Below are 12,075 nucleotides of genomic sequence, written 5' to 3'. Positions count from 1 at the left end.
AGAGAGAGAGAGGGAGAGAGGGGGACAGAGAAAGAGAGAGAGAGAGAGGGAGAACTGGCAAAGTGTGTGTCTGAGTAGCTAATCTTATCCCTGACTACCAGGAGCAGTGGGACTGATTTTTCCCTGGCCCCACTCCAGAGTTAGGGCCTGGGAAACTGCTTTGAACAGCAGTTGCCATACATCGAGTGCTTCCTCTTGCTGGGTCTTCTGACTCAGTGCTTCACATACATTCTACATTTAAATTCTGACATGACTTATAAAAAAAGAGATTACTAACCCCCTTCACATAAAAAGATTATGTGGCTTGGTCCACCTTTACGCAAGTAAAGCCCTGGAGGTCAGACTCCAGGATGGACAACTTGGAATCACTTCTGTAGGCTGGAGAACAGGAACACACTTTAGCCTAGTCCCTAGGTGTCTGGCTGCCAGGCAGGGCCTGAGCACAGCACCTCAGTCACTTGTATAAAGGTCAATGCCAGAACATGGCCCACCCTCTCCACCTGCCACAGAAGCTGATGGAGACTGAGGTGGGCGGACAGACAGTGTCTGATGGGACCCAGTTCCTCCTGCCCTCAGGGCCCGGCTCACTTGATGTCTTCCATCTCAGCACCATAACAGCTCTCACAGCGATCAGGGTCCAGGGATTCGGGGTCAAACACCTTCACCTCGACTTTCCCGAGCTCTAAAGAGAGAACCGAGGTAGAGGCTGATGCCAGCTCAGAGGCAGACACAGGAAAACCCCTGAACATAGCCCTTTGGGTTTGGGGACAATAAAAATGAAAATAATAGCTAACATGTATACCATGCATATCAGCTACCAGATACTAAAACTTTTAGATATCTACTGTTTCTGTTAACAGAAGTAACAGTAATTAAACACTCACAATAAATATTCAAGGATTAGCTGCCTACAGTCACTGTACTTTGCATACATTTTCTCATTTCTTCTCATTTTCTCATTATTCAGGAGGGTGGCTGTTAGCTCCATTCTACTTGAGAAGATGCAGAGCTCAGAGGTTACAAGTGACTTTGCCCAAGGTCACATTGGAAGGGGCAGGTTCCAGCTCTGAGTCTGAAGCGTATGCCTTCCACTTCACGCTGTTGCCCCTCTGAGATACACTCTCCATCTGTACCCAGGCTCCTGCATCTAACGCTGTTGTGAAGTCAATTTCCCAGGGATCCCATGTGACAGAGGAGAACTACACCATATGGTTTCCCTAGGCTGTAATTTTTACAGGAACAGATTGCCAGGTTTTTGTCCCTGAAAGGTATTGCATGGGTTTGAACCACCAACCACTGTGGTGAGCAGCTGAGTATTTAATCACTGTGCCACCAGGGTGCCTTTCTATACTACTACCCCATCCAAATTCTTGGTGATTTCAACATTTAATAACTTGTCCTCCTGTCCTGTAATAACCTTTGGACTTTGTTATCCTAACTCAGACATGATTTCCATGTTCAGAGCTGAACCTTGTCATCCTCAGCAAGTATGAATGTTTCAAAATTTAATTTCAAGCATTTCATTCTTCATTTACTTATTCCTGTTTTTCCAGTTCACAGATTCTACCAATTCTTTAAGTCTTCTGACACTACTACCCTTTCATGTCCTTTCTTTTGTTGTTGGTAAAGTGTCATCAAGTTGGTTAGGACTCACAGCGACCCTGTATAGCATTTCTGAGTGGCTGGTAGATTTGAACCACTGGCCTTGCATTAGCAGTCCAATGCTTATTCTATAGCACCACACTTACTTGCCTAAATTCTATGATCCAGTGTTCTCTTGCACACACTCACAGCTCACTTGCTCCTCTCAGCCTAGCAAAACTCAACCCCTAATTAAATTCAACTCTCTATGCCTACTTTTTGCCTATGTTGTTGTTGTTTGCCACAGGGTCAGTTCAAACTCATAGTAACCCTGTGTAGTATGGTTTCTGAGACCAGCTAGTGAGTTTGAATTGCCAACTTAATGTTAGTAGTTCAGTGCTTATGCTACAGCACCAGCTCAACCCAAGTCAGTGCACTTTCCAATTCTCCAAGATGATTAATCTGTATCTCCTTAAGTCTACAAAACCAATCCCCTTGCTTTCCATTTTCACTAGGAAAATGGAAGCAATCAAATTTCACTTGATTTCACCACCAAATCCATAATCCTCCCCAGCCCACATATTCCTGCAATCCCAACCCCTTCCAGCAAAACTCCTTAGAGATCATCTATACTTCCTTTTCTGCTCATTGATCAGACTTCCATCCCTGGCAATACATTCCTTTCAAGGTTCCAGTGTCCTTGTGTTGCCAATTGCAACAGTCAAGTCCCACTCCTCATCTTACTAGACTTGTTGGTAGCTCATGCTTCTTTAAATTCTATCTTTTCTTGGCTTCTGGAACATCTCCTCTAAATCCTGAACTTGTACATTCAATTGCCTCTTTAATATCACTTGGGTATACAACAGGTATCTCAAATTGAATATACCCCAACCTGAAACCCCCAAAATCCTGATCTTCCCCTGCAGGAATCAGCCTCCAAGACTTCTCCCAATAATAATCCCCAACTTTCCCTTCCACAATGAATAGAGCAGACTTAAGGCACTACTAGCATACTGCAGAAATGATATGGTGTGCAGCGTCTGAGCTTGGGTCGTAAATTGGGGTTTAAAACTTGCTCTCTCTTGGGTTACTTGCCAGCTGTTGCATGATGAGGACACTCAAGCACTATTCATCTGTCAGTCTGTCGTACTGTGGTGGCTTGTGTGTTGCTGTGATGCTGGAAGCTATGCCGTGGGTATTTTAAATACCAGCAGTGTCATCCATGGTGGACAGGTTTCACCTAAGCTTCCACATGAAGACAGACTAGGAAGGAGAGACGGACTCCTTCTGAATATTTAGTCACTGAAAACCTTAAGAATAGCAGTGAAATATTGTCAGTATCAGAATACTGACTACTGAAATGTGATGAAGAGCACCAGAATATTGTCAGATAAAGTAACAGAAGATGAGCCCCTCAGGCTGGAAGGCACTCAAATTTGTGACTGGGGAAGAGCTGCCTCCTCAAAGTAGAGTTGACTGTGATGATGCAAATGGAGTAAAGCCTTAGGAATATTCATTTGCTGATGGGGCACAACTCAAAATGAAGAGAAACAGCTGTAAACTGATAATCAGAACATGATGGAATGTACGAAGTATGAATCTAGGAAAATTGGAAATTGTCAAAAATGAAATGGAATGCATAAACATTGATATCCTAGCCATCAGTGAGCTGAAATGGACTGATATTGGCTACTTTGAATCTGACAATCACATGGTTTACTATGCTGGGAATGACAAAGTGAATAGGAATGGCATCACATTTGTCAACAAAAAGAACATATCAAGATCTGTCTTGAAGTACAATGCTGTCTGTGATAGGATAATATCCATGTGCCTAAATAGAAGATCAGTTAATACCAGTATTATTCAAATTTATGCACCAACCACTACAAGTCAGTGAGGATGAAATCGATGAATTCTACCAACTTCAGTCTGAAATTGATCAAACGATAGTATTGATAATTACCCATGATTGGAATGCAAAGGTCAGAAGCAAAGAGGAAGGATCAGTACTTGGAAAATATGGCCTCGGTGATAGAAACAATGCTGGAGATCACATGATAGAAGTTTGCAAAACCAATGATGTCCTCATTGCAAATACCTTTTTTAAACAACATTAAAAGATGACCTCACCAGATGGAATACACAGAAATCAAACTGACAACATATGCTGAAAGAGATGTTGGAAAAGCTCCATATCATCAGCCAAAACAAAGCCAGAGGCAGACTGGAACAGACCATCAACTGCTCATATGCAAGTTCACGCTAAAGCTGAAGAAAATTTAAACAAGTCCATGAGAACTAAAATATGACCTTGAATATATCCCACCTGAATTTAGAGATCATCTAAAGAACAGATTTGATGCATCAGACACTAAAGACTGAAAACTAGAAGAGTTGTGGGATGACATCAAGAATATCATACAGGAAGAAAGCCAAAGGTCATTGAGAAGACAAAGAGGATGTCAGAAGAAACTCTGATACTTGCTCTCCATTGTATACATGTTAAAGCAAATGGAAGAAGTGAGGAGTTATAAGAGTTAAACCAAAAATTTCAAAGGTCAGCTATGGAAGACAAAAATCAAATATTATATGCAAAGATCTGGAGTTAGAAAACCAAACGGGAAGAACATGCTCAGCATTTCTCAAGCTGAAAACTGAGGAAAAAAATTCAAATCTTGACTTGAGGTACTGAAGGATTTTATGGGCACAATACTGAATGATGAAAAAAGCATCAAAAGAAGATGGAAGGAATACAGTCCACTGTACCACAAGGAAATGGTCGATGTTCAACTATTTTAAGTGGTAGCATCAACAGCCAATGATACTGAAGGAAGAAGTCAAGATGCACTAAAGGCATTGGCAAAGAACAAGGCACTGTGAATGGATGGAATACAAATTGAAATCTTTCAACAAACTGATGCAGCACTGGAGGCACTTACTTATCTATGCCAAGAAATTTGGAAGACAACTACCTGGCCAACTGACTGAAAGATTCGTATTTGTGCCCATTCCAAAGAGAGGTAACCCAACAGAATGTGGAAATCATCAGACAATATCACTGATATCCCATGCAAGTAAAATTTTCTAAACACAAAAACGGCTGCAACTATACACTGACAGACAACTTTCAGAGGTTCAAGCCAGATTCAGGACAGGACGTGAAACAAGGGATATCACTGCTGATATTAGATGGATCTTGGCTGAAAGCAGAGAATACCAAAAAGATGTTTACCTGTGCTTTACTGACTACGCAAAGGCTTTTGATTGTAAGGATCATGACAAGCTATGAACAACATTGCGAAGAATGAGTATTTCAGAACACTTAATTGTGCTCATGAGGAACCTGTAAGTAGACCAAGAGGCCTACTTTGTGTTTGAACACAACAAGGGAACATGGAATGGTTTAAAATTAGGAAAGATTTGTGCCAGGGTTGTATTCTTTCACCATATTCAATCTGTATGCTGAGCAAATAATCTGAAAAGCTAAATTATATGAAGAAAAACGTGGCATCAGGATTAGAGGAGGACTCTTTAACAATGTGATATATGTAAATGATACAGCCTTGCTTGCTGAAAGTGAAGAGGGCTTAAAATATTTACTGATAAAGGCCAAAGCCTTTGGTATAGGTTGCAGCTCGATGTAAAGAACACAAAAATCCTCACCATTGGACCAATAAACAAATCCATATAAATAGAGAAAGGATTGAATCAAAGACTTCATTTTGTAACACTCGTGAAATCAAACAACAGTCAAGAAATCAAACACATTGCATTAGGCAAATTTGTTTACAAGACCTCTTCAAAGTGTTGAAGATCAAAGATATCAGCTTGAAGACTAAGGTGTGCCTGACCCAAGCCATGGTATTTTCAATAACCTCAAATGCATGTGAAAGTTGGACAGTGATAAGGAAGATCATTGAAGAATTGATATATTTGAGTTACGGTGTTGGAGAATATTAAAAGCACCATAGATTGCCAAAAGAACAAACAGATCTGTGTTGGAAGAAGTACAGCCAGAGTGCTCCTTGGAAAGATGGCCAGACTTCACCTCTCATACTTCAGACATATTATAAGCAGGGACCAATCCCTAGAGAAGGATATTATGTTTGGTAAAGTACAGGGTTGGAGAAAAAGAGGAAGACCCCCAACGAGATGGATAGGCCCCGTGGTAACAGCAATGGGCCCAGGAGTATCAATGATTATGAAGTTGGCACAAGACTGGGCAGTGTTTCCTTTTGTTGTGCACAGTATCTCTGAGTCGGTACTGACTTGATGGCACCTAACAACAAGCAGTCTTATGGAGAGGCCCATGAGGCAAGGCACTGAGGTGTTCTATCAACAGCCATGAGGAAACCCTCAGAGAAGCAGATCTTTCAGCCCCTGTCAACAGCCTGACTGAGAAACTCTGAACCAGAACCACCTAACCAGACTAATCCTGAATTCCTGACCCACAGAAACTATAAAAAATTATGTTTGTTGTTCTAAGCCATTCAGTGTTGGGGAAACTTGTTACACAGCCATGGATATAGAACACCTTCCCACCTGTTTCCCTTCAAAAAATACCCTTTCTCTTCTGGTCATCCGTATCTCAAGTCATTCATTTGCTCAGGCTGAAAGTCTTAGAATCAACTATGACTCTGATCTCTTGCAGCCTACAGCAAATTCGATCGGCTCTAACAACAAATACTGGTGAGGATGTGAGATGATTAGAACCTTTATCCACCACTGGGAGTTAAAAAAATGATAAAACTACTATGTAAAACTGTATGGTGCTTCCTTGAAAAACTAGAAATAGAGATCTACATTATGATCCAGCAATTCTTCTGTTCTAGAGATCTAATGGAGTTCTGGTGTGGCGCTATTGGGTAAGTACTTGACCCTAAGGTCAGACTGAACCACAAGGTTGGTGGTTCAAACTCATCAGCCACGCCTCAGAAACGCTATACAGAGCCACTTTGAGTTAAAAACGACTCAACAGCACTTAACAACAATAGCAACAGAGATCTAACAGTAATGGCATGAATGGTGGTGGGTGTGTGCCATAGAGTTGGTTTCCTATGCTGTAAAAATCTTTATGGGAGCAGAAAGCCTCATCTTTTGCCCGTGGAACAGCTGGTAGTTTCAAACTGCTGACCTTGAGGTTAGCAGCCAGACTCATAACCACTACGTTACCATAGTTCCTAATGACATGAATAGGCTTATGCACACCTATGTTCATTGCAGTATTATTCATAATCGTAACAAGGTGGAAACCTAAGTTTCATCAACAGGTGGCTGGATAAACAAAATGTGGTTCATACATACAGTGGAATACTATATATATAAAATACATTATGCATAAGGAATAATGAAAAACTTCTTATAACATGGGTGAATCTGGAGGACATTATGCTGAGAGAAATAAGTCAATCTCAAAAGGACAAATACTATATGATTTCACTTTTACATAAAAAAACAAGAATAGACACATATATAGAGACCAACACTTACTGGTAGTTACAAGGCATAGATGGAGGGGAGAGAGGGGATGTCATTCTCTAGACACTAGACATTTGTCATTTTGTGATGGGAAATTTAACACTGAATAACAATGTGTGGCACTGCATGATGGCAGTTTAAATCCACCAGCTGCCCCTTGGAAACCTAATGCAGGGTTGCTATGAGTGGGAATCAAATTGATGGCACTTTAACAACAACAATAATGGGTGAAATGAACACAGCTTGACAGAAGTAAATGATGTCACTAATTGTACACAAGCAAATAGGATGTTTTGGTAACTGCTATGATATATTCAAGTCTACACCAATAGCAACAACCAAAAAATTTATGTGTGGATATATGCAATGTGGAGTCCTGGTGTGGTGCTGTAGTCTAGTTAACACTGGACTGCTAACTGCAAGGTCAACAGTTCAAACCCATAAGCCATTCCTTGGAAACCCTATACAGGGTTGCTATGATTCGGAATGGACTCAACAACACTTAACAACAAATATGTGTATGTATGGGGGCAAAAGCATGTATAACGGAGAAAAGAACAAAAATATGCTACAAAATCATAGAAACTTTTATTAAACAAAAATATCAAACTGTTGTTTCTCAACATACACACTTCAAAAGGCATATATACTTTTTCAACATATACACTTCTAAAGTATATAGAACTCTATACACTTCTAAAGGCAGTGTTTTTATCACTCTAAACCTATTCCCAAAGGATTCTGTGGTCTTTGATTCACACCACGCCAAAATGGCAGTTTGGGTATTCTTGAGGGGCTTTAATCATGTTCCTTTTAAATGTTCTTTGTGTTTTGGAAGCAAAAAGAAGTCTGAAGGGGCAAGATCAGGGCTATAGGGTGGGTAGGTAAGGTTTCCCAATGAAATTCTCCTAGGACAGCCCTTGCTACATTTAAAGAATGAGGAAGTAACATTGTTGTGATGGAAAAAATTCCTCAGGGCAACTTTCCTGGCCTTTTTCTCACCAATGCAGTTTTCAACTTTCTTTAAACATTTTCCTAAATCCCTGTGACTTTCCTGTGTCTTTTGAAAAAATCTATCATGATTACCCCTTGGAAATCCCAAAAAACATTCTCCATAACCTTCTTAGCTGACTTCTTTGCCTTGAATTTAACTGACTCAGAAGATCCCTTCAGAAGCCTCTGTTCTGACTGGACTTTTTTTTGAAGGTACCAAGAAGGTAACAAGATTAAAACAAGTATACTGAGAGAACTTGTCTGTAGCCAGCTACTGATCGCAGAGCCATACTTAAAACACATTTTGTTTGTAATAAACCCATGAATCTATGAACTGCAACCCTAGTACCAATGCTTTTTGACTTACTCTTATATGCATATGCATGTGTGTGTGGTCATGTACATTTATTCATCTATATAAACAAACACATAAGGGGAACAGTTATGAATACTTCTTAGATATAATCAAACACCTCACTGGATTGGTTTTTTGGGTTTGAAGGCTAAGAATCATAGTGTCATGTGACAACTTGGTCAACTGGCATCATAAAAACTCATGAAGTTATGTCACTGGGTGGTGAGTAGCATGTGCAGTTTTGAAAACTAGCAAGTGGCCATTTAAGATACAACTGTTGGTCTCTCCTTGCCCAGAACAAGAGAGAAAGAAGGTAACCTAAGACTCTTGAGAAAAAACTAGTTTACAGGTCTATCTGTCTAAATAAGCCATGGCTGCTTCTACTCTGAGACCAGAAAACTTAGATGGTGCCCAGCTATTATTAGCATTCATTATGATCAGGGTCACTAAAGATGGATTCTGATAGAATGGGAAAAAAAATTTAGGACAGACCTCACATTCTTAAAAAGTCCAGATTCTGGACCAATTGAGACTAGATGACTTCCTGACTATGGCCCTGAGACACTCTTTAATCCTTAAACCCAAACTTTCCATGGTCACCTCTTTGCTAAATTACAGACTGATTCACCAATAAAGAGCATCACCTGGGAGTACTGTGTTCTTTTAAAAAAATCATTGATATGAGATCAAATTATCAACAATTACTTTAAGGAAAAGCTGCGAGGTAAGGGGGCAGAGAAACTATGTAACTTGGAAATGGAACAAAGAGAATGAAGGACTAATGAGAATGCTGACACACTAAAGAATGCAACCACTGTGACTGAACAAGTTTTGTAGTAATTCTTGAATAGGAACCTAATTTTTATATAAATTTTCACTGAAAACACAGTATTATTATTTTTTAAATTCTATTGGTTCTACTGGTATTCAACATATATGAGAGGGCTGCCAAAAGTTCATGGAAAAGGCCCAAGCGTTGTTGACCGTCCAAACCATAGGCTCTGAGGATCAGACTTTAGCTACCTTTAGTAGACATAGCAAACTGTCCCTCATCTGATTATTCAGTAATGCTTGTTAGTAATCTCATACATGAGCCCTGGATATCCACAGGCAAATGTAAAAACCTTCCCTAAAAGCCGAGACTGTAAATTCCAAAAAGGCAAGTCCCCTTCCATCCCAAAAAAAAAAAAAAAAGCTAAAGAGGATAGAGAGAAACACTGTTAACTGATGATAATAATCAATGTAATGAAACAAGCTATATGAATGGCTGAATGTGAAGCTGATGATGTGCCCTGTAAACTTTCACTCAATCCAAAATAAAAACATTAAAAAAAAAAAAAAAGTTCATGGAAAACTGGAGTTAAAAGACAATGGAAGATTTCCATGAACTTTTTGAAGGCCCCTGTATATCTATTGAATGAATCAATGATAAAGCTCCCCATTAAAGTAATCCATAGATTTTGAAAAATCCTAGCTTTGAGGTAGGTTGTGGTGCGGTGGAAAATTGAGTTGATGGAGCCACTCAGAAGACAGTCTAGAGAAAGGAAAGAAAGCCAAAGGTGAACTATGTACCAGGCACTTAACGTATTTTACCTTAGTTGATCCTACATTTCCAAATAGTAGGTACTGTTGTTTATTACTGTATAGCTGAGGCTCACATATAGTAGGAAACAAAGCTAGATCTGAACCCAGACAGTCTGATCCTAGAATCTCAAGTTTTTACTTTGAGTTATCCTGCATTCCAAAGAGAAGAGTAATAAGGACTAAAGTTAGCCAAAGGGCAAAGGAAGCAAACACTCAAAAAAAGGTAATGGGGTTCTGCCAAGACAACAGCACATAAGATCCATTTTCAAACTTGTTACCCAAATTATGATAAGCAGAGATTGGGGGCTTCTCAGAGTGACAGCCAAGGAAAGTAGCACTCTGCAGTCAGAGGTGTGAATTTCAATAAACTCTGACTGGGAGACCACCGTAGGCAAGCCACTTAACTTCTCTGGGTCTTAATTGTTTCATGTGCCACTGAGGCTGCCACAGCCCACTGCCAATTGGTAGGGCTTGGCACATCCAACCCTGAGACCTGGCCCCTCCCCTGGTTACCATGCCGCTCTGCCTCTGAGCTGACGGGGATGCCATCCTTGTCTAGCCGTTGCTTGAACAGGTTGTGTTCCACATCCAGCTGTTGTTCCCCAGCCACATCCATGGCATCGATGCTCAGATCTGGAAGCAGGAAGTCAGGCTAAGGTACTGGGATCCTAGGGGTCCTAGGGGTGAGGAGATTTGGTTTTTTTGGGGAAAGGGATGCTAGGACTAAATTGAGGCAGAAATAGATCTGGGAATAGACTGTCCTGGGGTGCAGTACAAAATCTAAGGCTGGAGGTGTGAATTTGAAAGCCCCCCAGAGAATTCTGGGACGTCCAACTCCCATCCTTGGTAAGGTACTCACAGGCACAAGGCATGTGAGGAAAGAGTACATCGATGTTGATCTTCAGTTTGTCTCCCCGCGACTTGTCCACGTAGAGCTCTGGATGCACCTGGACAGTAAGGTTTGGCCTCAGGCCTTTCCTTCCCAATTCCCACCTGCACAAGTCCTAACCTTAGAATGCCAAACCCTGCTCACGTTCTAGGTCCCGCCCCTTACCTCAGTGGTTAGATAATACTGCAGCTCGGACAGGAACAATAGCAGCATGAGAAGGCCACTGACAATGGTCACTGCAGAGAGTAAAGCGAGGGTCAGAACAGCTTGCTTTGCTCCCTCAGTCCCTGGCAGGCCGGTCAAAGTCTAGGCGCTTGAACCAAGGTCTAGGACACCCCTCACCCTGCGTCCCCGGGCCCGCTGTGGCCTACCCGTGGCGCCCCCGCAGGTCTTGACCCGGAAGTCCTCCAGAGTCTTGGGATAGGCATCGAACTGCTTCAGTTTCCCCAGCGCCTCCATGAGGACCAGCCGGAAAGGAGATGCCAGCCGGCCCGCCCTGCAACCTCCCGCTTCCGGCCCGGAGTCTGAGCCACGCCCCCTCTTTCCGGACGCAGGCGCAGTAATGTGCACATTTGACACCCCACCACCACCACCACCGCACCCGCCGCCTGCACTCTCGTTTTCTTTGCGGCGGAAGCTTACTCACAATTGCTTGCTACGCCCCCTGGAACTTCAGTATCTGTGTCTGGACGCAGCGCGGGCGTGGGCTTTCTAGTCAAGGATCCTTTGTGGGCCAGAATGCCCTCTGGGGGTAGAAACGGTAATAACAGGATTCACTTTACTCCAGGAACTGATGTGAAGGGTTTCTTATCAGACTCCTGGAAAAGCCTAGAATACTGGTTTTCAAAGTGTTGTCCTTGGATCAGCATCATCATCATGGTTGTTTTTGTCAGGTGCTGTAGACTCTGTTCTGACTCATAGCGACCCTGTGTCCTACAGAACGAAACGCTGCGTTGTCACAGTGAAAATTGCCATCTTCACAATCGTTTCGAGGTATGACCTCATTGTTGAAGCAACCCTGCCAATCCGTTTGTTAAGGATCTTACTTGTTTTCACTGACTCTCTACCTAAGAACTGATTTGTTGTTGCTAAGTGCTGTCGAGTCGGTCCCGATTCATAGCGACCCTGTATAGGGTTTCCCAGGAGCTGCCAACCTTGTGGTTCTCAGTCTAGTGCTTTTCCTTCCTTCAGT

At 41.8% G+C, this 12,075-nt stretch overlaps 1 protein-coding gene across 2 annotated transcripts in view; it reads right to left on the bottom strand.

Moving 5' to 3' along the window:
* Nucleotides 1-11,400, bottom strand: part of ERGIC3 (ERGIC and golgi 3) — a 17,989-nt gene extending 6,589 nt beyond the window's left edge. For both annotated transcript variants that reach the window (XM_006875704.1, XM_006875705.1), the window contains exons 1-5: nt 11,255-11,400; nt 11,049-11,119; nt 10,854-10,941; nt 10,508-10,627; nt 589-682 (exon numbers count right to left, since the gene is read on the bottom strand). In XM_006875704.1, coding sequence (XP_006875766.1) covers nt 589-682; nt 10,508-10,627; nt 10,854-10,941; nt 11,049-11,119; nt 11,255-11,342 — 461 coding nt within the window. In that variant the 5' untranslated portion in view covers nt 11,343-11,400. The remainder of the gene's footprint in view (nt 1-588; nt 683-10,507; nt 10,628-10,853; nt 10,942-11,048; nt 11,120-11,254) is intronic.
* Nucleotides 11,401-12,075: the final 675 nt, after the last annotated feature.

This window comes from Chrysochloris asiatica, unplaced genomic scaffold (assembly GCF_000296735.1).
Source record: "Chrysochloris asiatica unplaced genomic scaffold, ChrAsi1.0 scaffold00337, whole genome shotgun sequence".
In the NCBI taxonomy this organism is placed as follows: Eukaryota; Metazoa; Chordata; class Mammalia; order Afrosoricida; family Chrysochloridae; genus Chrysochloris; species Chrysochloris asiatica.
Note: the sequence above shows the minus strand (reverse complement) of the source record. Positions and strands in the feature narration are given on the sequence as shown.